Raw genomic sequence first — 24,941 nt, forward strand, 5'->3', positions numbered from 1 at the left:
AGTGGCTTACCCTGGAGGAAGAGTGAGACCCCTAGGGGGTCTGGCACCATGAAGGGGTTCCTGCTAGAGACTTCTCCAAAGCTGAGTGTGTAGCCCATAATCGTGTGGATCTGTGACGTCTTGTAGCAAAGGAAAAGCTTATGCCAAGGCTCCCAGTTATCCTCTCTAAGGGTGCTTTGGGGGATCATAGAAATAGTGTGTTTTGCTCAGTTTGTTTTTATTCAGGAATGATGTACTGCTGTATTTCCTCTGGGAGTAGAGCAATAAAGAAACAGTAATAAGGAGCTTCTGCTCTTGACATAATAGGAGAGTCTTCCTTTTGTGAATGACACTGTATAATTACTAGTTCACTGTAGAGAGTGTGTGTGTGTGTGATTAACCAGATTACTGTCAGCTCTAAGTACTTTCTGGAATTATTACCTGCAATGGACATACAGTAAATTTATTTGGTGGAGAATTTCTTATTGATATGTTATCGTGATTGTTAATGTTCTTTTAAATGGAATAAATGGGTTCTAATCTACAGGTCATATCTTCTAAGGGACCTCCGCTCTATTTCCAAATTTGCGTGCATGAAATTGTGTACCTGGACTTTTGTGGACCAACTTCTAGGTGCCTAGCATTTCACACATGCAAAAATAGTGGCTGTATTCAGTGCATTTGTACAATTTTGTTTGTATACCTACATCTGAGTGTTTGCATGTGAAGAATCCTAGATGCCCTGTATTGAGCGCGCGCACACACACACAGGTGGAGTTTTAGGCACATAGATTTGGAGATTGCGTCTTTACTATGCCAAAATCTTTTATTTAAACACAGTACCACCAAATGGATACTTATTAAATTTCGCTTTTAAAAAACAACCACCTTAGTTGGTTTCTTGACTGTCAGGCTGACTGTATCCAGCTGGATGTGTTAAGCAAAGGTTGCAGAAAATTAAATTCTTTAGCTCACTTTTATGAGATCAGTGATCTTAGAAGTTAGTAGAAAGCTTACTAAAGTTCAGCTGCTTCCTTTAATAACTTAAATTCCCAGTCAAGCAAGCAGGGATCAAATTGGGAAACTAAAATGTGGTGGTACTCTTCTGATCTCTGCCCATGTGAGACATTAGATTGAGATGCCATTCACAGTAGGTTGTGCAGATGTAAAAAATATTGTTGTGCAGGTTTCTGAGCCCTGGCTTAATGGGGTTTGAATATGCCCATGGGCTCTGATAGGCTTCATGGGCTTGGCTCCTTCTTGATTAGGGAAAATAAGTGGGGGCAGCTTCCAAATTGCCTCCCCCCACCCACCGCCAATATCCTCAGAATCAGACACCACTTGCAGTAAATTGTGCAGATCTGTGATCCTCCCTCTCCTTTCTTACACGATCACTGAAATAATATTAAGGTCAGCATAGTTAACTGTCTTCACTGAGATGAAGGTGGTAGTTCACAGCTGTGAACTATTTTCCAGGCGCTCTGCAGACTCTCAAAGAGTATGTCTGCATAGCAAAAGCTGTGCATAGGCTAGCCTACTCGAGAGATCTTGAATCCAGATAGTGCTGGAAACAGTAGCAGTGAAGACTATGCAATGTGGGCTTCAGAGTGGGCTAGCCCGCAGTATGTGTACCCAGGGTCCAGGCTGGGATTTGGGTTTGTAGAACCTGTCTCTGCATTAATTACTCTCGATTCTCATTTTTGAGGTTTACTTCAACCATAACAGGTGGAGACTGACTTACAGCTGAATTTCTGGAGAACAAAAATAATAGTTTCAGAGAGGTGCCACTGCACAGCAGCTGAGTCTGAATCCTGCTGGCAAGTGATTCTGCATGGGGGATCCCTGCTCCGTTCAGAGCCATTTGCCAGACTGTGGCCTAAATCATTATATCATATATGTACAGATGTGTGCTTTTACTGTCTATTCTTGAGATTAAGCATTTATTAAGAAATGGCAAAACTAAACTGAGACTTCATCTATTATGACATAGTCAATTATTGGTGATTTGTATTTTCTACTGTTAGGGCTTGTCTACATGAAAGATTTTTGTACCAATGTAGCAACACTGAGGTAGTAATTACACCCAATGCAGCCTCCTAATATAGTTGTGATTGTGATGGGGCCCCCAGGGTACAACCTAGACTGTGGGACCATTGAGCCCTTTTTCCCCACCAACCTGAGGTATCCCTCTCTCACACTGTGATGCCCTGTCAAGCCACAAACCTCAGGCAGGTACTGCACTTACACAGACATCCACAGGCAGGGACACACCTCACTGAGTTACATTAATGCTTTCCCCAGCCACTCATGAATCAATAATAGGATCCAGCCAACTTGCACCCCAGAACTGTACTGTCTTGCACTGGTCAGAAGCCTGTATAGAAGGTAGATTTTAAGTGGTTATAAGTAGGAGGCATGGAAATCAGAATTGGTTACTTTAGAAACAAAAATAAATTTGCAGTCTGAGTTCTACAAACTAGACAGGATTTGAATCAAGCAATCTTTCAACCTGACAAATGGTATGAACAGGTCACAGATCCTCAATACACAGGTTGGAACTCTTTCCAGTCCTGGACCACTCTCTCCCAGTTCAAAGTCTTTGTCCTCCAGCGTCCAGGCTGTTTCCGGTGTTGAGTTGTGGGACAAGTGAGGCCAAATGGTGATGTCACTTCCTCGCTTTTATAGTTTCTTCCAGCTTGCTGGAAAGACCTTTTGCTGTGATGTGGGGGTCTGCCCCATTGGTCAAGCAGTCTCCATTGTCTACATGTTCTCTCTGGGGGCTTGGCTACACTTGTGAGTTAGTGCAATAAAGGAGCCCCAGGCTCACTAGCTCACTACCCAGCCACACTGGCAGGGCATGTAGAGCGCTCTGACTCTGCGGCTACAGCGCTGCTGGTACTCCACCTTGGCGAATGGAATAACGTTTGCTGCGCCCTTGCTGGAGCGCCGCAGCGCCAGTGTGAACGAGGTGTTGCTTTATTGTGCCCTGCTCAGCCTCTGGAAACGTCCCATAATCCCCTTAAGTCAAGTGGCCACTCTTGTCATTGTTTGGAATCGGCTGTAGGAATGTGGAAATGCCCTTTGAAAGCTCCATTTCTGACAGCCGGCTGCTTATCTGCCCTGAGACAAAGCAAACTATTAGTGTGGAATGCTGTGTGTGAGAGAGAAAGGGGGGGGGGGCGAGGTGGATTTGCTGCTGTCTGAACTTACAAGACAGCATGCTGACATGCTCTCAGCCCCCCCAAAACCCACTCTCTCTCCCCTCACACACACACAACACACTCCACTCCACCCTACCCCCCCATTTGAAAAGCATATTGAGCCACTTGCATGCTGGGATACCTGCCCATAATGCACTGCTCCCAATGCCACTGCAAGTGCCGCAAGTGTGGTCATGCCAGTGCGCTTGAAGCTGTCAGTATGGACAGACTGCAGCGCTTTCCCTACTGCACTCTACGAAGGCCGCTTTAACTCAAAGCGCTCTACATCTGCAAGTGTAGCCATGCCCTGAGAAGTCTCCATTGTATACAGTTCCTAGGATAGTGGATTCTTTCCTTGATGGGTGTTAATGAGCCATTAACTGCTGTTTGGCTACTCCATTGTTGTATCTGAAAGGCTGGTTGTAGGTGTGTGATGGGGTCCCTGGGATGTCACCGGGATTTTGGGACCACTGAGCCCTCTGTCCCACCAGCCTGGGGTATCCCTCCCTCTCAGTGATGCTGTGTCAAGCCACAAACCTCTGGCTGGTTCTGTACTTACACAGACATCCACAGGCAGGGACACACCCAACTAAGTTAAATGAATGCTTTCCCAGCCACTCATGAACTAATAATAGGTTTCAGCCAGTTCCCCCCAGATCGCCCGGTTTGATTATAAATGGTAGGCAGAAAAGGTCAGAGATAGTTACCAAAGAAAATAAAAGGTAAGCGCCCAGTCTAAATCTTAAATCTTATTACACTAGGCAATATTTGGGTCAAGCAGTTTTTCTCACCCCACTGGATGTTGCAGGTAGGTTATAGTTCTTAATACACAGCTTCCCTGTTAGGCCTGGGACCAGTCTCTTCAGTTCAGGTCTTTGTCTTCCCAGTGTTCTTGTTGCTTCTGCATAGGTGGGGAAGGAGGAAGGCTAAGTGGTGATGTCACTTCCCCTCTTTTATAGTTTCTTCTATCTTGCTGGAAAGATCTATGCTCGTGACATGGGGGTCTGCCCGCATTGGTCAAGCAGCCTCCATTGTCTACATGCTCTCTCTGAGAAGTCTTTTATTATGGTCTTTGGGAGTGTGGATTCCCTTTAATGGGCCATCAGCCCATCTGGCTACTCCATTGTTGTACCTGGAAAGGCTGGTTGTGGGTGTTCCTGACCTCACAACATATTTCAGTAATACACAGCAAAATTTCATAACTTCACATACAATGATGGCACATACAATCCAACAGGATATTAATGTTCAACGGATCAGGACTTTTAAAATAATACCTCACAAGCCATACTTTGTACAAAACATATCAATTATATGACAGTGGTGAATATGGGGGTTCCAGGGTACTGCTTTGAGGTACAGTGTCAGAGTAATACACTGGTGTAAAGGATGGCTTTCACTGTTTGAAAAAGTGAAGAAATTCCTAATGTTGACGGGAGGCTCTTTGTTGCCAAATACATCACAATTCTTATTCTAGCATAGTAAGAGCAGCTGTAGACTTATTTTGTGTACAATAACTTTGAAACGACGGTTAGGTCAATATGCCTTTGCAACTGTTTTTTTTCTTTCTTTTTAACAGCAGATATCTATAAATTCACTATTCAACACTTATACTGAATTTATTTCACTACAAGGGTACAGATGTTTTAATATGCTGATTATGAATTAATTTGGAACTGAATGCTGTTGACTTTGAAGTCTTTACTTAATTGCTGTAACATAAATATATAAAGCTCTTAATGCAAATAGAAAACATGAAACAAAACAATAGTTTTCTTTACACTGGAGAAAGAGAGTGAGAGATTCTCTCACTCTGTAATGGACTCTTAATGGTTATCTAATGATTGGGTGACCATAGGCTGTAATCAAAACTTTATTACTTCTGATCTGACATGCTCACTTCTGGTGTTATTTAGTATAGATACAATTTACAGTAAAACTTCATTATAATCTCATTCATCAAAGATGACGTATCATTTTGAAATTACTATAATGTATTTCAGAATAATGGCTTCTGTTGATACTTTCCTGTTAGATCCCTCATGTTGAATGCCAGCATACATGCATGATCCTCTATGAATAAAAAAAATCAAAGATCAGAAATGAAATGGTATAATATGTCTGTTTTCTTTTGTATGATGTCTCCATCAGCATTCTAAGCAAGCAAAACCCTTGTTCATTCAACAGAATAAGGAGTGAGGACTTATATACAAGAATATAGTAGTAAATGGCATTTATAAACAAGGGTCATAGACAGTAACAAAATTTTATTGTATTTTCATGGATTACTTATGAACTTCCAAGATATATTAAAAAAAACCAGAAAACAAAACAGTCCGCCCCCAATAGAATACGACTTACTGAATTTGTCCAGGCTTCTTCTTTAAAGGGAAGCAGTCATTTTGAAATCCAGTTAGATAAATGAATTCAGAAAGCTTAAGTAGTTTCAATTACTGCACCTGCTCCTTAATACTCCTGCCAAGATTTGCAATTCTAAAATAATATTTTTACATTTCAAAATATACTTTTCTCTCCCCTGTTGCAAGTGAGTTAAAGCTAATTTTTAAGAGGATCTAAACATGAAGTGTTCAGTGGCATGGGAACTTCTCTTCAAAGAATAGAAAGTAGAGTAGTCAGGTAGATTTTACAAAAAGTGACATTTTTTTTAATGATAAAAGTCCACAGAGGATTAGACTATACATGCTCTGGGAGTTTGCCATTTATGAAACTGCTTCCGAAATTTTATTGCTTTTAATTTGATATGCGTTCATGAAAAAATAGCCTCTTTCTTAACACTGTATTTTAGAAAAGCTCATACCAAAGAAATCTGTATGTTACTAGAAAATATTATATGCAAAACAAAATCATGAGTGTAGCATCAGACTTCTAAAATACTAATTGATTTCTTTTCCACAGTGTTTCACATTTTGATTTAAAAAGCAAACCTACAGTAGATCACTGTAGAAGTATAAAAGTCATATTAGGATAGCTAGTACAATGAGACTGTGATGTTTTGTATTCACAGCTGAATTAATAGTTTAAAAGGTTTTAATGATTTTTAGACTCTATTCTTTTCGGAGTGCACAGACACAAATATAACTCTCACTAATACTAACAGGATTGATGTACATGCGTCAAGGAAAGAATACACTCCAGAGATTAATCCTGTAAACACATCTCAACAATGGGAAAACTTCTCTTTTAAATCCCACACAGCCGCAATAATAGCATGGAAGAGAAAACCATATTGACTGGATTTTTTTGGCTTGAACTGCAGTTGTACAAATACAGTTTAATGTAGGCAGAAAATTGATGATGGGTGACTATTCAAGTCTCCTGTTGTGAAATAAAATAACTATAGAGTATGCACATTCAAATACACATAATTTAATGGAGAATTAATGTGATAGTCTGCTGCCTTCTGGATGAAGAGACATAGTAGCTAATTTGCTTTCCTTATCAGTGGAACGGGTTAAAAACTTCAGCAGTTTCAGGATTTATGTAAAGAACCCTTACAAGTTTTCTGATGGGTTTTCTCATATCCAAGGCACCTGTAGCATTTCTTGTCCCAAATTTCCTGTTTATGCATGGCTTCTGTTTCTTGGAGTACACTTCTGTGATTATGACTTAGGACTCTAAATGAGAGGAGAGTTTTGTGGTGTTAATTCCAGACATTGCTCAGTTGCTTCATGATTTTATCAAACAATGTATGAAGCAATTAGGGTTGCCAACTTTCTCATTGCAGAAAACCGAACGCCCCTGCCCCACCCCTGCCTCACCACTTCTATGAGGCCCCGCCCCCACTCACTCCATCCCCCCTCCCTCTGTTGCTCGCTGTCCCGTATCCTAGCTCACTCGCTCATTTTCACAGGGCTGGGGAAGGGATTGGGGTATGGGAGGGGATGAGGGGTCTGTCTGCAAGTGTGAGCTCTGGTGTGGGGCCGGGGATGAGGGTTTTCAGGTGCAAGAAGGGGTTTCGGGCTGGTTCGTGGGGCCCAGGGGTTCAGGGTGTGGGAGGGGGCTATGCGCTGGGGCAGGGGGTTGGGGTGTGGAAGGGGGTGAGGGCTCTGGATGGGGGTATGGGCTCTGGGTGGGGCCGAGCGGCTTGGAATGTGGGAGAGGACTCTGGGCTGAGGCAGGTGGTTCGGGATGTGGGCTCCAGGCGGTGCTGACCTCATGCAGCTCCTGGGAAGCAGCGACGTGTCCCTCCAGCTCCTAGGTGGATTGCAGCCAGGGGGTTCATTGCGCTGCCCCTCCCCACAGGCGCCACCCCCGCAGCTCCCAATGGCCATGTTTCCTGGCCAATGGGAGCTGCGGAGCTGGTGCTTGGGGTGGTGCCTGTGGGCAGGGGCAATGTGCGGAGCCTCCCTGGCTGTCCCTCCACCTAGGAATTGGACCTGCCAGCCACTTCCTGGGAGCCACTTGGAGCCAGGCAGGGAGCTTGCCAGCCCCACTGCGCCACCAACCGGACTTTTAACAGCCCGGTCAGCAGTGCTGACCGGAGCCACCAGGGTCCCTTTTTGATCGAGTGTTTCAGTCGAAAACTGGACACTTGGCAACCCTGTATTAATCTAAGTCTGCGGCTTAGTGAACGCTTTTCCCTCTCCCCTTTCTGGTTTTCAGTTTATAAAATAAAGGCTGCATTAGGATGTTGATAACAAGTATAAGTTCATTTGGATTATGTGGTCGCCATTTTCAAAACACAGATATGGTGCTTTGCTGAGACTTATCTGAGTTTGTTCAAGAAACAAACGACCCCCAGAAAGCTTCAGCCAGGCTTTGCATTTTGATGTGCTGAACAGACACATTTCCCCATCTCCTCTGGCACCGCCCCAAGAAAATATCCTCTTCTTGACGTGACTGGAGCTTTGTTGACACTAGAGAGGATAAATCATCCATATCCAGGCAGTAAAATAATGGATCATATGCCATTCTGAGGGGAAAAAATGTTTGTACAACATGTCTTTTTCTCTTTCTGCCAACAGATTTTGAAAGGCTGTTTCCTTGCCTATTGATATGAGTGGTTAGAAAACCAACTTAGGTTTGCCTAAATTTCTCTGTTGTAATCATTAGCACAGTGAATGGAAATGCCAGTGTAGACTGTTAGTAGACTATGGAATCATATTGAAAAATTGAATTTTAGGTGCTCTCAGTTCTTAAAACTCTGCATACTTAAATTTTTATATGTACGTTTGTCAAGAGTTTGGAACTATGAATCCTGTCCCTAAGCCGGGGTGGGCAAACTACAGCCCGTGGGCCGGATCCAGCCCGTTGGGGCTTTGGATCCAGTCCGTGGGATTGCCCCCTGTGGTGCCGCAGGCCCCGCGCCGCTCTGAGATGCGGCTGGCACTAATCCCTGGGGCCCCAGGGTGGTGGTGGTGGCAGAAGGGCTCTGCCCTAGAATGGCCTTTCATAGATAGATGCCTATCACAACAGGAAAGACTATTCTTTAACAAGCTTTTATATCTAGGTAGAGCTGTGTGGAAGATGTTTGTTATCATGTTTGTTTTTTGTTTGTTTACACTTTCTGGTATCTTACAGGGTGTTTTTTTTGTTTTGTTTGTTTACTATTTTTTGCAGTACAAAATAATTTTCACACTAGAAATAGCATTTCCTGACCACAAGTAACGTTTATAGCTAGTGGAAAAATAGGCAAGGCCTCAGTTCAAAAAGAAAGGGGAAGAGCAATGTCGCGCGCACGCACGCACACTTCTCCAGGAGGTATTTTCTTTGGGTAAAAATCTCTTGTGGTTAAATATCTGGCAGAATAAACATTATTTTCAGAATTTATCACTTTTTCTGTGGTTTACCCAACAAATGGGGTTCTGGTCCAGGCCTATAGTAATACAAATAGTAATTTAATGTCTGAACCTGCAAATGCTTGTACAGTTTACGCATATGGTTAGTCCGCTTGCAGTCAAGTCCATACATGTAAAGTTAAGCACATGTGTATATATATATTTGCAGGATCTGGGCCTCATTAAGTATGAAATGAAATATAGACAGATACTAATAGAGCAGCTACTTGTTGTCTAGTGATTAGAAGGTGGAGCGGAAAGGCCACAGATTCCCACTGAAATGTCAGCATATGACGCTGTGAGCTCTAAACCAATCCTCTAATTAAAGACTGGATGCCTTAAGGTATGGGTTAGAGAGAATAAAATCTCACACAGAACCCTACTCTCATCCATCATCCAACCATAGGTGGGACACACCACTCTGCCCTGTTACCTTTCCTAAATTGGTTAGAGACACAGAAGTCCAGATACAAGCTGCAGATCAGCCTTTTCTGTATCTTCCTGGAACATACTGGTTACAGCCCCCTACTCACAACTATCAGATGGAAGCCTCTGGTACCTGGTGTGGAAAGAGGTTGGGTGCAGGTTATATCACTGTACAACAATATACTGTATTGCCGTACTTTGAATAATCAACAAAGTGCTTAATTTATTTTGTGTGGCAGCTACCAGTATTCTCATATCAGAAAGGAGGGGATAATGGACATAATTTTTTACTATTTTTGGGACTTAGACTGTTTGGATTACGCAGTTAAACATAAAGATCTCTCTTTTTTTTTTTTTTTTTTGTTTTAGGGCTGTCAAGCGATTAAAAAAATTTATCGCGATTAATCGTGCGATTAATCACACTGTTAAACAATAATTGAATACCATTTATTTAAATATTTTTGGATGTTTTCTACATATATTTTTCAATTAGAACACAGAATACAAAGTGTACAGTGCTCACGTTATATTTATTTTTATTACAAATATTTGCACTGTAAAAAACAGAATAAATAGCATTTTTCAATTCATCTAATACAAGTACTGTAGTGCAATCAGCTTTCATGATAAAGAGAACTTAAAAATGTAGAATTATGTACAAAAAAAAAAAAACTACATTCAAAAATAAAACTTAAAACTTCAGAGCCAGCAAGTCCACTCAGTCCTACTTCTTGTTCAGCCAATTGCTGAGACAAACAAGTTTGTTTACATTTGCAGGAGATAATGTTGCCATTTCTTGTTTACAGTGTCACCTGAAAGTGAGAACAGGCATTTGCATGGCACTGTTATAGCCAGCATTGCAAGATATTTATGTCTCAGATGCGCTAAAGATTCATATGTCCCTTCATGCTTCAATCACCATTCCAGAAGACATGCGTCCATGCTGATGACGGGTTCTGCTCGATAATGATCCAAAGCTGAGTGGACAGACGCCTGTTCCTTTTCATCATCTGAGTCAGATGCCACCAGCAGAAGGTTGTTTTTCTTTTTAGTGGTTCAGGTTCTCTAGTTTCCGCATTGGAGTGTTTCTCTTTTAAGACTTCTGAAAGCATGCTCCACATCTCGTCCCTCTCAGATTTTGGAAAGAGAGGGACAATTCTTAAACCCTTGGTCAAGAGATGTAGCTATCTTTAGAAAAAAGAAAAGGAGTACTTGTGGCACCTTAGAGACTAACCAATTTATTTGAGCATAAGCTCACGAAAGCTTATGCTCAAATAAATTGGTTAGTCTCTAAGGTGCCACAAGTACTCCTTTTCTTTTTGCGAATACAGACTAACACGGCTGTTACTCTGAAAGCTATCTTTAGAAATCTCACATTGGTACCGTCTTTGCATTTTGTCAAATCTGCAGTGAAAGTATTCTTAAAACGAACATGTGCTGGGTCATCATCTGAGACTACTATAACATGAAATACATTGCAGAATGTGAGTAAAACAGAGCAGAAGACATACAATTCTCCCCCAGGGAGTTGAGTCACAAATTTAACTAACGCATTATTTTTTTAACGAGCATCATCAGCATGGAAGCATGTCCTCTGGAATGGTGGTCAAAGCATGAAGGGACATATGAATGTTTGGCATATGTGGCACATAAATACCTTGCAATGCTGGCTATAAAAGTGCCATGTGAATGCCTGTTCTCACTTACAGGTGACATTGTAAATAAGAAGTGGGCAGCATTATCTCCCGTAAATGTAAACAAACTTGTTTGTCTTAGCGATTGGCTGAACAAGAAGTAGGCCTGAGTGGATTTGTAGGTTCTAAAGTTTTACATTGTTTTGTTTTTGAGTGCAGATATGTAACAAAAACACCCAAACCCTCTATCTTTGTAAGTTGCACTTTCATGATAAAGAACTTGCACTACAGTACTTCTAGGAGATAAATCGAAAAATACTTTTGTTTGTACTTTTTATAGTGCAAATATTTATAATAAAAATAATACAAAGTGAGCACTATACACTTTGTATTCTGTGTTTTAACTGAAATCAATATATTCGAAAATGTAGAAAAGCATCCAAAATATTTAATAAATTTCCATTGATATTCTATTGTTTAACAGTGCGATTAAAACTGCTATTAATTGCAATTAATTTTTTTAAGTTAATCACGATTAATCGATAGCTCTAATTTTTTTAAATTATGATGTACTAATTTTGTGATTAACAAACATCTGTTTTATCATTAAATCTGAGTTCCTGACTTTTAAGCTTTTTTAATAACTACTGTACGCTATTTAAGTAGTGTTGTTTTAAATTAAAATGTATGGTACTTACAACCTGCTCCAAATATTCTAGGCACTTTGTAGACACGTAACAAGACATTTCCCTTCCAGAGAGTTTACAATCTGAATAGAAAGAGACCTCCGATCAAAAGTTGCAACACATCAGTTCAGCTCCTTGTACCCCACCTTTGACCCACTAATGTGTGCTCAACATTGTTTCCACATTACCATTAGACCTTTATTTACTCAATCAACAGACTTTGTACTGCCATATAAATAGTTTCCAATGGTGAAAAATGGAAAAATCTAATATATGTACCACTGTATCTGTAACTAGTTTACAAGACTACTCAGAATATATTCTTTTTCCTTTAGGGGAAATGTATCATAGTAATTTTTTTTTTTTTCAGAAGTAGCATTCATTTTTATTTGAAACTCCTCCCTCTTCTTTCCTCCTCCCCCCCTCCCCCCCTCCCCCCCCCCTGGTTTTCTAAACTGGAATAATTTTTCACCAAATATTTTTGCTACAGTGTTATGATAAACATGAGATAAAGTCAATTGTAATTGACATTGTAACTGTCACTTTAACACCATTTAGTAGGACGAAAGCACTTGTAGATAATTTAAAAAAAAAATCCGTATATTTCTTGTGAATCAATATGGTTTACTGGTTTTTAATGGTTATTAAAGGTAACTTCCTGAAGTTTCTGAAGCTTCTTTAAAAACAATGGGTCTTTTAAAAAATAAAGTCAGAGAAGCTATGATATGAGGGAGTAAATCCTCATTTAAACAAATAACTGTAACATTGTAAGAACAATGGTGAAAATTTGTGAAAGGTATATTTAAGTCTGCAATATCTAAAACAGTTCTATAGTATAAATGAACTTTACTTTAGATTTTCAGTGCTATCTGATAGTAGTATGTATGTAACCCACACAATGATGAGTTGTGTTAGAATATTTTTGGTCAGTCTGAACAAACTATACGATACATGTGACCTAAACTGGCATAAGCAGAGAGAGCTAGGTTGTGGAGCGCTTACTCATGTGAGTAAATGCGCACCAATGTGAGTTGTCTCACTGATTTTGAATAATCTAGCCCAGAGTTGGTTAAGCAACTTAACTATAGCGCAAAGGGTTAACTATCACGACCGGTTCAGTTCAGTTCAATACAGCACCTGGCAACAATCCTCATATACTCTAGGCAAATTGACTAGCTGTTCACCTGAGAGAGCTTCGAATCTGCAATGTGAACAATATTGCTCATATTTTATATTTAAAATTTCCTTCTTTGTATTTGTTTTGACGGTAAACAAAGGAATACAGCGTAGTTATTTACCTTTAGCATCCTAGCTGCAAACGCAAACTTGATGTCATTGGTGCTGCCCTTGCTAAACTGAAAAGAAATCCATGCACAGTTGTGTCTTTTCTTTAATCTTTGCAGTTAATTCGTTATTACTTAGTCACAGTATTTTCATGTTCTTTTAGCTGTAGGTTCTATGTCATGTTGGTCACACATGAAGCATGTTTTTATAAATTAAGGCTTAGTTTAGAATAAAGAGGTATGCGAGGAAGGAGAGCATTTAGTAACAATTATTGAATGTAAAGTTTATTCGTTTGGTCTGGTCTAAACATGAAGTTGCACATGTTTAACTAAACCAATTTAGTTAAACTGATGCAACTTCATGTGTAGATGCTGTTGTATTGGTTTAAACCTTGCTTGAGGATGGTTGTTATAGTAATGTTATGTTATAAGTTGTAATTTCATGTATCTAGTTATGAGGCTGAAAATGTGTCCTCATGGCTTAAAACAAGGCCAGGCAAAACTCTCCAGGAACACAGGGGCAGTTCACACCTCATCAGGGCATGCATGGGACAAACCCAGCCCAGCGTCACAAACAAAGGACACTGGCCTAGGCAGCAACAAAGGATCTGTTGGACTCTCAAGTGAGTCGCACCCCCTTCCCTTGGTCAGTTAGGGACTACAATGAGGTAATGCTCACCTGACCCTGAAGGGGGGGGCAAAGCCAAGAGGGAAGAAAGAACATGATAAAAGGGAGAGACTTTGCCATGCTCTTCGTCTCTCTCCCACCTCCATCTACAGACCACCAAGTGACTGAAGTGCTGATCAAAGGGGAGAGCTTGGCTGAAGGACAACCAGCCAGCCTGTGGTGAGAAGCATCTAAGTTTGTAAGGGCTCTGAAAATGTTAAGATCAGCTTTTATTTTGCTTTTATTTCATTTCACCAAATCTGCCTTCTGGTGTTTTGACTTATAATCACTTAAAATCTATTTTTTGTAGTTAATAAATATTTGTTTATTTTACCTGGAGCAATGCGTTTGGTTTGAAGCATGTCAGAGACTCCCCTTGGGATAACAAGCCTAGTACATATCAGTTTCTTTGTTAAATTGATGAACTCTCATAAGCTTGCAGCATCCAGCAGGCATAACTGGACACTGCAAGATGGAGGTTCCTAGGGTTGTGTCTGGGTCGGGAGATGTCATAAACATACAGCAAGGGTAGCCTAGAATTCCTCCTTACCTGTAGGGGATTAAGAAGCTCAAATAACTGGGTTATCACCTGACCAACAGGACCAATGGGGAAAGAAGATACTTTCAAATCTTGGGCGGGGGGAGGGGGAAGGTTTTGTTTGTGCTCTTTGTTTTGTGTGGGGACTCTCTCTTGGGACTGAGAGGGGCCAGACAGAAATCCATCTTCTCCAACCCATCCTAATCCAAGTCTCCAATATTGCAACCAGTATAGGTAAGCCAGGCAAGACGGGTTAGTTTATCTTTTGTTATGCTTGTGAATTTTCCCTGTGCTAAGTGGGAGGTTTATCCCTGGCTTTTGTAATTTTTGTTTTTTTACTAAAGGGAAATCCTCTGTGTTTTGAATCTGATGGTCCTGTAAAATTACCTTCCATCCTGATTTTACAAAGGTGCTTCTTTTACTTATTTTTTCTTTATAATAAAGTTCTGTTTTTTAAGAATCTGATTGGGTTTTTAGTGTCCTACAAACCCAAGGGTCTGGTTTGTGCTCACCTAGTTTATTTTTCAAGCCTCCCCAGGAAAGGGGGTGTAGGCTTGGGGGGATATTTTGTGGGAATGGGAACTCCAGGTGGTCCTTTCCCTGATACTTTGTCTAAATCACTTGGTGGTGGCAGCATACCTCAGTCCAAGGACAAATAGAGACTTGTGCCTTGGGGAAGTTTTTTAACCTAAGCTGGTAGAAATAAGCTTAGGGGGTCTTTCATGCGTGTCCCTATGTCTGCACCCTAGAATTCAGAGTGGGGAGGGAACCCTAACAGGAGGTATTGGCTAATGTCATTCGGTTGCACAATCCAAGCAGCTCAAATGCTAGAGGCTGTTCATGAACAGTCCAGGAGTGGGGGTTCTCACAGCAGAGCAGGGTAAGGCTGGCTCCCAGACTCAAGGATTGGAATGACCTAGCAGATCACCGGTCCAGATAACATTGCAGGGGAATGTCACACACACACACCTATAGATGGATTTATATTTGTGTAGTTAAGGTTTTACATTTGAATGTGATTTAGAGGAATTGGGTAGTGTGCTTTTGTAGTTAATTATATGGTTGAAGTGCAAGGAAGTTGTGGGAAAGAGGAGTCTGGGCTTGTCTACACACACAAGTTATACTGGTTTATCTTAAATTAGTTTAGTAAAAGTGGTGGAACTTTTTTTGTGAAGACTCATCAAATTTAAAACTTGTTTTATCAGTTTATCTTGTGCCTGCAAATTCACTGTTGCAAAATAAACCAATATAAATCAAACTGATATAAAAGTGTCCATATGCAAACTTGCACTGGTTTAAATTTGTATAAAATCACACTTTTAATCCTGTACACCTTTGTGTATAGTCATCCAGGTCAAAGAAAGCAATAATATGGGTAATATGATGTTATGGCATGTAAATGAAGATTCCCTTAACTGATAATCGTGTTGATGAGAAATAAATTAGATCAACCTCAACTCTAAGTTAGGCAGTTTTTTGTCTGGGAATATACAGTATGTTAAGGCATTGAAATTAACCTTATATGTATTGTACCCTTATAAATGCTGTATGCTATATTTATGCAATATGGCCAAGTTGTGGTGGTTGTGGGATTCACAACTATGAGTGTCCATAGTTCTGTGCCTGTAAAATCTCAGGAAAAACATTGTAGTACCATTTCTTTTCTATTTATAACTACTAGTTGGTCATGATTTTGTTGATTGATTGTGTTGCCTTTGTTTTGCTACTTATATTTTACCACTTTGACCCATGATTCAATAAAGCTTTTATTGAAGTAATTACTTGCTCCCATCTGCATTTTGCTAATATAGTCTTTTTGGGGGGGGAAGGATGGGTATAATGCTATTGGACTTGGCAAAAGCTTTTAGTCCCTGGATAACTTCCTTAAATTATGCGTTCAGACTGGCTGTAAACTTAAACAGAGAATTTTAATTTCTCTGCTGTTTCTCAGACTGTGGATGAAATAAAAATACCTAAAGAATGCCAAGAGCTTGGACTTGTAAACAGAAGAAACTCTAAATAAATAGAATTGTTGACTTTTTTATATTTTGAAGAGGAAAAGACTGTTTGGAACTTCATTGTATATTTTGCTCTTAGGATTTGTTAGCTGAAACTAATATCGCTTCTAACAATGATTCGCCTCCACTGTAGTTGTCAAACTCATTGGGTGTTTGAAAGGTTAACCTTTAACATTTTTTCCCATTGTTGTTTTTCATCTTTAATTACTAACTTCATAAAGAAGATTCAGATGCAAAATTTTGCATCTGAAGCAACTCAAGTTTCCCTGATATGCCTATAGGGAATCAGAGAAGAAGTTAGTGTTATGATGAACCCTTGATCGCCATGTAAGAAATTTAACAGTGTGTAACAGACATGAACACTTCTATAACAATTTTAAAATATCATTTGAATAGTACAGTGTCTCCTGTACAATAGGTAAACTTTTTTGCTTTTTCTCCCTCTTGATTGACACATTTCTCTTTTAACAATCCTTCATTCCCTTTCCTCTTTAATTGCTTTTCAGTAGCATAGAAATCTCTACAAATGTAAACTTTTAAGCTGACTTTATCTCTGGTACATTGTCTGAACAGTAAGATTCTACACAAATTAAATGAAGGAAGTAATTACCATAGTAGTACCGTGGCAACAGCTCGGTATCAAGGTACCTCATGTGCACTCAGTGGCAGCTTGGCTCTGTTATATTAGCTAGACCCCGTGAAAGGACAGTCTTTAACATTGCCATATGTGGCATTGTGTGTGTTAGAGTGCCAGTTTCAGAACTGAGACACCTGCAGGTTCAGGTTCTTCGGGAGAAATTTGCTTTTAATTACTTAATTGTTTTGTCATATGTAACTAGGGGTGGGTGATTTACCTCTGTAACCTCACCAGAAAGGGTATGTTTGGGGGTGGTGGCTGTAGGGAGTGAGCTGTTTTCTCTCACTTCCCTGCATATGCAGCCCACCCAATAGGGCAGACAGGTGGATAGGTAGGGGAACTGGGATTCGACGGAGCTAGAATCACTTAAGGGAGTATTCTCCCCTGCCACTATGAGAAGAGCCACTAGGGAGCCAGAAGGGGATGAGGAGCAGATGCAGTAGGATAGCAATCTTGAATTTGGAGAGAATCATGATTCTGCCATGAGAGAACATGCAGGCTTAAGAGTTTAGCGTCAGTACTACATGGGTTGTTTGTAAAATATCCGTGCTGCTTAGAAGAATAGATAAGATGGCCTCAGTATTTCCTTTAATTAACTACAGGGAACACATGAGGAACCCTGCCAAGACAGAGGCAGTGTTGTTGAGTATTCTCAGGCAAGTTTTATAGCAGTAACTCAGGATTAGAGCGCTGCTTTGTACAATTTTTAATCCCACTACCATCCTGCCCTGCAATACCTACTCCCACTCTCCCCAGTGGGATTTACCACGTGCCAAGCTGGTTCCAAAGTATTTTAGATTTATATAGGTTCAAAATATGGAGTAAACTGACAAAATACTTCATAAAGGCCTCTGCTTTTAAAGATTAAAAGATTAAAGACTTTTATAAGATGTGTGCCCTTTTAGTTAAAGTGTTATATCAGTACTTATTATTGTTTTAATAAAACAAATTATTTTTATATTTAAAATTTATGCCCTTTTTTCTTCTGTTCTATTAAAACAGGGGTTGGCAATCTTTGGCACGTGGCCCATCAGGGTAATCCCTTGTTGGGCCATGAGACATTTTGTTTAAGTTGACAGTCCACAGGCACGGCCCCCCGCAGCTCCCAGTGGCCGCGATTTGCTGTTTCCGGCCAATTGGAGCTGCGAGAAGCAGCGGCCAGCATGTCCCTGAGGCCCACCACTTCCTGCAGCTCCCATTGGCCAGGAACGGCAAACTGCGGCCACTGGTAGCTACATGAGTGTCTGCCTGCGGATGGTCAACATCAGCAAAATGTCTCGCGGTCCGACAGCGGATTACCCTGAATGGGCCGTGTGCCGAAGATTGCCAGCCCCTGTATTAGAGGGATACTGTCAACTTTTAAAACAGTGTCATCTGAAAATATTGTTAGATTGTTATAACTGAAGTCAATTAGGGGTTTTAATTTTTTTCTCTGTGCAGTTTGTTTACATTGTGCATTTGACAGTACTTTGTTTATAGGCAGTTTCGCTATTTTGTTGACTGCATGCTCCTCCCCAGGCCCTGCTATGGTTTTACCAGTAACAGTAGCAGCAGAGCTGAAGCTGAACAGTAGCGACAGTGGGCAGCTGTGTGCACAATGAAGAAAAGAAGGGGAAAGGAGGTGAAAGAGGAATGGTAGTGTTCCCCTTGTGACCATCTGAAAAACTCCCAAGCACAAATAGAGGAACAGGAAACATCATTTTTAAAGGAATTAAATAACACACACAATATTTAAAAGCATTCATCCCTAGTTATTAGAGTGCATAAAATGGCAACCTATTTTACAATAATTGATGAATAATTTTCTTTAGAATATCCAGGCAGGTTGCCTAGAGGGTTTAAAAAAAAAAGTGAACGTCCACAACTGTATTCCATAGCAAAGCTAATTTCATCCTGTCTTCCTTCCTTGTGCAGAAGAAGTTGAAGAAGAGTCTGAAACTACAAATGAGGCTGATTTGACTGATAAACAGAAACATCAGTTGAAACACAGAGAGCTCTTTCTTTCTCGCCAGTATGAGTCCCTTCCTGCAACACATATCAGGTAAGAAACTTTAAGAGAGCTTTATTTTTTTGTGTGGTTGCAACAGGTTGCCCACTCTACTCCACCCAGCACAGCCACAGCCAGTTTGGAGCTGGAGACTTATATGTAGGGTAACCAGACGTCCCGATATTTGGGGCTTTGTCTTATATAGTCGCCTATTATCCCCCACCCCCTGTCCCGATTTTTCACACTTGCTGTCTGGTCACCCTACTTATATGGCTGGGATTATAACCCTGAGCTGTTTGTGAGAGGACACCGACATTTCAAAAGAAATTTCCTCCAACCTGTTTGTTACTAAACCTAAAAGACACAGTAGCTGGCTTTGGCTAAACATTGCAAGAGCATTTTTGCCATCATATCCTTAAAGATCTTTTATATTTAAACAACCTTAAAACTTGGGGGGTTTTAATTTGACATGTTATCATGTTTCTACTCATACCCCCCCTTCATTTTTAAATTACTCTGATACTACTGAGTAAAGCAGAAAAGAGTTGTAGTTGGTTTCATACTGGAAAATGCTATGAGCATAGGTGCCATCCCCACTGATGCAGGGAGCTCTTTGTGTTTGTTGGGAGAGAGGATCTAGAAACTAGAAGGGATGCAGGGATAAAGAGACAATGAGCAAAGGCAAATGGAAGAGAAGGGTACAATTGTAGGTTGGTAAAGCAAGGGAGTTTTAGCTCTCCCAGTACATCCAGCCCACTCGAGAAGTCATCAGTAGCTGGAAGCTCATCCACCCTGGTCAAAGGAAGTACTTTCCATTCCTCAAGAGAGGGCGTTTGTGGCCTAGTGGATAGAACAGAGGACTTGCAGTTGAATAGGACAAAAATCTTTCCCAACTCTGTCACAGACTCACCGTATGGCTTGATTAAGTTACCTAACCTCTCTACCTCAGTTTCTACATCTATGGGTTGTTTACACAGGAAGTTACAGCACAGCAAGGTAGTAAAAGTACCTTTGTGCATTTGAGCTTGTTACACTGTAAAATCTACTACGCTAAACCACCAAGGGCACTATGATACAGGAGGGCCAGGGAGCAGTGGGAGAGTGCTAGAGGGGAAATATATAAGCTCAAGGCTAATTAAGGCGTGGTTCCCTGTAGACTAGGGAAGGTGGCTGCAGGTTAATAGGAGCACCTGCAGTCAATTAAGGCCCTGTTAAGAACCTAATAAACCCCCCTGCTTCAGGCAGACAGGGGAGGAGGAAGAAGAGAGGATAAGAGCTTGGAGGTATGCTGTGAGACTTGGAAAATCAGAGAACTGAAGCAAGGGGGACCCTGCCTCAGTAAGGGAAGGAGATTCCCTTCCCCAGCATCTAAGGACTGCAGGTACCCCACCCAAGGGGGAAGAGGGTAAGAACCTGCAGGGGTTGAGAGGGGGCTCAGAGTGAGGAGCAAACCCAGACCTCTCCCCCACTTCTCTCCTTTACCACCTTCCTGGGCCACTAGTGGGGCCATCGATGCCCGATGAACAGGGACAAGGGGTGGCATCTTAGCTCCCTGTCAAGAAAAGCGCAGGACCCAACAGACTAACATCAGCCATCTTGTCACAGCACTTTTAGTGCATGGTAAGAGTGTCCACATACTCTTAGGGTAGTGCGGTGTACATTCTCATCTAACTTGCTGCACGGTAACTCCCCCTGTAGACAAGCCCTATAAAATGGAGATGATAATGCTTACTCAATTTTTCATCTAACTTTGAAATCTGTACATGAAAGTCAATCTTAAGTATGATGCAGACCAAATACTTAATCTTTCTTGCCTTAGGTACCCCAGCATAGCATGGGGAAACTCACCTTTGAAAAGCACTACATAACTGCACATAATTCATTACGATCAGCTAAATTGATTACAGCCACCACTGCCACTCATAAGAGAGAGCATGTGGAATACATTATAGTTTACCAGGAAAATTTTTACAATTTATTTTTATTGGGTTGGGTTCTGTTTTTTGATATCTTAAATTATAAGAGAGCTCCTGCTCTAGTAGAACAAATGACCTTTGTTCACCTGCTCCAGGGCAAAGATTGCTATAACATGAGGAGTAAGTAGAGTAGAACCTCGCTATCACATACTTCACTAGTCACCCCCTAAAAATACTAGAGTATGCTGCAGCAATTACACAATATAGCACACAATGGTTAGTGCACTCTCATATTACCAAACCTTAATTACTTTTACAAGATACCTTCCTGAACAATTACGTGTGCTGTAATGAATTATCAGAATGAAACTACATTTATCAAAATGGACATAGTATTGCATTATCCTTGCTTTGAATTGTGCTTGTTAATTTACATGGTTCAAATTCCCAATAGTTCTGTTTTTAATGTGAATTACTGAAAAAAGAAGGAAAAAATTGGTGGGGAAATAGAAGACCCCTCTTCTTTCTCTGCCTCCCGCCCCAGTAGCACTCGAACAAAAAGAGCCAGAGTCTCAGATAGAAAAAATTGTCCTAGCTGCATTGAATGGAGTTGTGCTGATTTAAACCACCAGAGGTTCTGGCCCATCAAATGGGAAAGACCTGTAGTACTGATGAGAGAGGAGAAATGAGGGAATGAAATAAAGGTGGTAAATGCAGACAGAAGTTGGGAGGAGTAAGAAGACGAGCCCTGCCCCCTTTGGAAGAAGTAAGAGGAGAAAGTTAGAAGTGAGTAACTTAATTTTATTGGTGGTCTTGCCTTTCTCGGTTGCTTTAGGTTCCCAGTCCTAATGCAGAGCTTGAAAACTGCCCAACATCTTCTTCTATGATGAAAGCTATCTGTGTTGCTATGCTCATAAGGAAGAACAGTATTTCACACTGTTGAGCATGTACTATCTTTAATTGATTTACACTGAAAACCAACTTTCTAGTTAAAAACTTTTTAATAATGTAACTGACTACACTTCTCTTGATTTTGTTACACCTTTTTACCCAGCTTAGCTTCACTCTGTTTTGTTCCTTCATGGTGTAACTTTTTTACTCTTAAATCACTGAAATGTGCTTTCTGTCTTAACTCTATTTTGACATTTGTTTTGTTTTGGAATATAAATTGTTTAATTTTCTTGAAATGTAAATTTGGGGAGTGCTCTTGAAAGATTAGACTTTGCCCTGATTCTCATTTACACTAAGGCTCCTTTATGCCCTGATGGTAGACTTAAAGTGGGTGTAACTTGAAGACTTTTTGTCACATTGAAGTTAATGGAGTTACAGCAGTATAAAACCATTGTAAGTGAAAGGAGGCCTGCAGAGTTCAAAACTTGGATTTTTTTTTAATTATTTCTATATTTGATTACAAATTAATTCAGACCATTTTTCTGAAGCAGAATGAAATAAATGATAGCTGATCCCCCACTTTTAATTTTTTTTTAAGTTTGAACAGTTCAGCCATATAGACATGTCAGACCCAAAGAGCCATGTTTTACAAGGGCTAGCTGTTTGGTTAGAGTAAGTCTCCACTACATCCAAGGCTGGCCCATGGCCCCGGCTAAGGGGCTGTTTAATTGTGGTGTAGACATTTGGGCTCTGGCTGCAGCCTGAAATCTGGGACGCTCCCACCTCTCAGTCCTAGAGTCCAGGTTCCAGCATGAGCACAAATGTCCATACTGCAGGTAAACAGCACCTTAGCCTGAGTCCTGCATGGGCCAGCCACAAGTGTCTAATTGCAGGGTAGACGTGCCCCTAGTAACATTAAGGAAGATATACCTAGGGCTAACATGGCCCTCCCTTTCTCACTGCAGTTCTAAACTCTAGTTTGATTTTGGTATTTGTGTGAATCCAAGAATGTTGAAGGGGAGGGGTAAATCATGCCTAACTGCATGTTAGTTAGTCTGACCAGCTAAACATAACAAGTTCTTTGTCAAGCACTAAGCACACAGTGTAAAAATGGGTTTCAGAGTAGCAGCCATGTTAGTCTGTATTCGCAAAAAGAAAAGGAGTACTTTTGGCACCTTAGAGACTAACACATTTATTTGAGCATAAGCTTTCGTGAACTACAGCTCACTTCATCCAATGCATTCAGTGGAAGATACAGTGGGGAGATTTATATACATAGAGAACATGAAAGAATGGGTGTTACCATACACACTGTAAGGAGAGTGATCACTTAAGGTGAGCTATTACCAGCAGGAGAGCGGGGGTGGGGTGGGGTGGGGTGGGGGGGAACCTTTTGTGGTGATAATCAAGGTGGGCCATTTCCAGCAGTTGACAAGAACGTCTGAGGAACAGTGGGGAGTGAAGGGGGGGAATAAACATGGGGAAATAGTTTTACTTTGTGTAATGACCCATCCACTCCCAGTCTCTATTCAAGCCTAAGTTAATTGTATCCAGTTTGTAAATTAATTCCGGTGCAGCAGTCTCTCCTTGGAGTCTGTTTTTGAAGTTTTTTTGTTGAATTGCAACTTTTAGGTCTGTAATCAAGTGACCAGAGAGATTGAAGTGTTCTCCAACTGGTTTTTGAATATTATAATTCTTGAAATCTGATTTGTGTCCATTTATTCTTTTACGTAGGGACTGTCCAGTTTGACTAATGTACACGGCAGAGGGGCATTGCTGGCACATGATGGCATATATCACATTGGTAGATGTGCAGGTGAACGAGCCTCCGATAGTGTGGCTGATGTGATTAGGCCCTATGATGGTGTCCCCTGAATAGATATGTGGACACAGTTGGCAACGGGCTTTGTTGCAAGGATCCCCTCCACCCCCCACTGTTCCTCAGACGTTCTTGTCAACTGCTGGAAATGGCCCACCTTATCACTACAAAAGGGTTCCCCCCCCACCCCCCCGCTGGTAATAGCTCACCTTAAGTGATCATTCTCCTTACAGTGTGTATGGTAACACCCATTGTTTCATGTTCTCTATGTATATAAATCTCCCCACTGTATTTTCCACTGAATGCATCTGATGAAGTGAGCTGTAGCTCACGAAAGCTTATACTCAAATAAATGTATTAGTCTCTAAGGTGCCACAAGTACTCCTTTTCTTTTTGAGTATAAAAATAGTGTCTAAATATCTAAGCCTTTTCTGACAGGGTTGTTTTTAAGATACCAACCTTTATACTGTATGATTAATATGTCTTTTTCCCTTGTGAAATGTTTTGGCTCAAATTAATTTTACTGTAAACTGAAAAGAGAATTTATTCTATTTAAAACTATTACATGTCTGAGAGTTTAATACGGTAAGTTACTATATTACAATAGGTTTCTTTATTAACTTATAGGAAGCTTAATACCACAACATCTGTGGTTTTCTTTACCATAATTTGGTCTGTTCAATCATGGCATTTAAATTGGTCTTTCTGCTGGAATTGCTACCTAAGCGCACCTACTAGAAAATAGAGCGTGTGTGCACTGACTTCAGTAGAATATGGTGGCTACAATGTTTGTTGAATAAACAGAGTGTACTCTTTTTTGTTCTTTCATGTGGTGTTTCTACCTTTCATTGCTTTATCATGTGATATTCCTACACTTCAGTGTAACTTGTATGAAAAGGTTCAAATGGTTGACTGTTTGCAGGTTCGTTAACTATTTCGTATGATTGATGCATAGGATTACTGGCGTCTTGCTTGAAATTTCTTTTTTTTTTTTTCTTTTTTCTTTTTTTTTTATGGTCCCAAGAGTTAAGAGGGAATTGGGGAAGCCTGTATAAGCTTAGGCTGTCTCAGGGAATTGAATTAATCTCTGAAACCATTCATAATTGCTCTCCGAACCTAAGTACTTAAAAATATTCCTTCACAACCATTTGAAGGAACATTGTTATTGCTATTAACTTAATCAGCAGTGTGTATAGTACCTTTTTCATGGTCTGTTTGATTTGTACCTACTAATGTTCTGGTTCAGATATAATTTTTGCTGTAGTGTTTGTTTGGCTTTTGTGTACCTTGTCTCCTCAGAAATCCTGTGTAAAATAAGGTTAGCATCTCTCAGGCTGCCCTGTACAACAATTTAAAAAAAAAAAAAATCTTTTAAAATGTAATGTAACAAGTGTTGTGTGGAGCCAAACAGTCTGCATGTGGTTTGGGAATAGAAAAATGTTTTAAAACCAATGGGTGTTTG

At 40.5% G+C, this 24,941-nt stretch overlaps 1 protein-coding gene across 3 annotated transcripts in view; it reads left to right on the top strand.

Moving 5' to 3' along the window:
- The window catches only part of MTA3 (metastasis associated 1 family member 3), a 198,041-nt gene that overhangs the window by 18,332 nt on the left and 154,768 nt on the right, over nt 1–24,941 (top strand). For all 3 annotated transcript variants that reach the window (XM_037895816.2, XM_043543757.1, XM_043543758.1), the window contains one exon: nt 18,781–18,907. In XM_037895816.2, coding sequence (XP_037751744.1) covers nt 18,781–18,907 — 127 coding nt within the window. The remainder of the gene's footprint in view (nt 1–18,780; nt 18,908–24,941) is intronic.

This window comes from Chelonia mydas, chromosome 3, assembly GCF_015237465.2.
Source record: "Chelonia mydas isolate rCheMyd1 chromosome 3, rCheMyd1.pri.v2, whole genome shotgun sequence".
Classification (NCBI taxonomy): Eukaryota; Metazoa; Chordata; order Testudines; family Cheloniidae; genus Chelonia; species Chelonia mydas.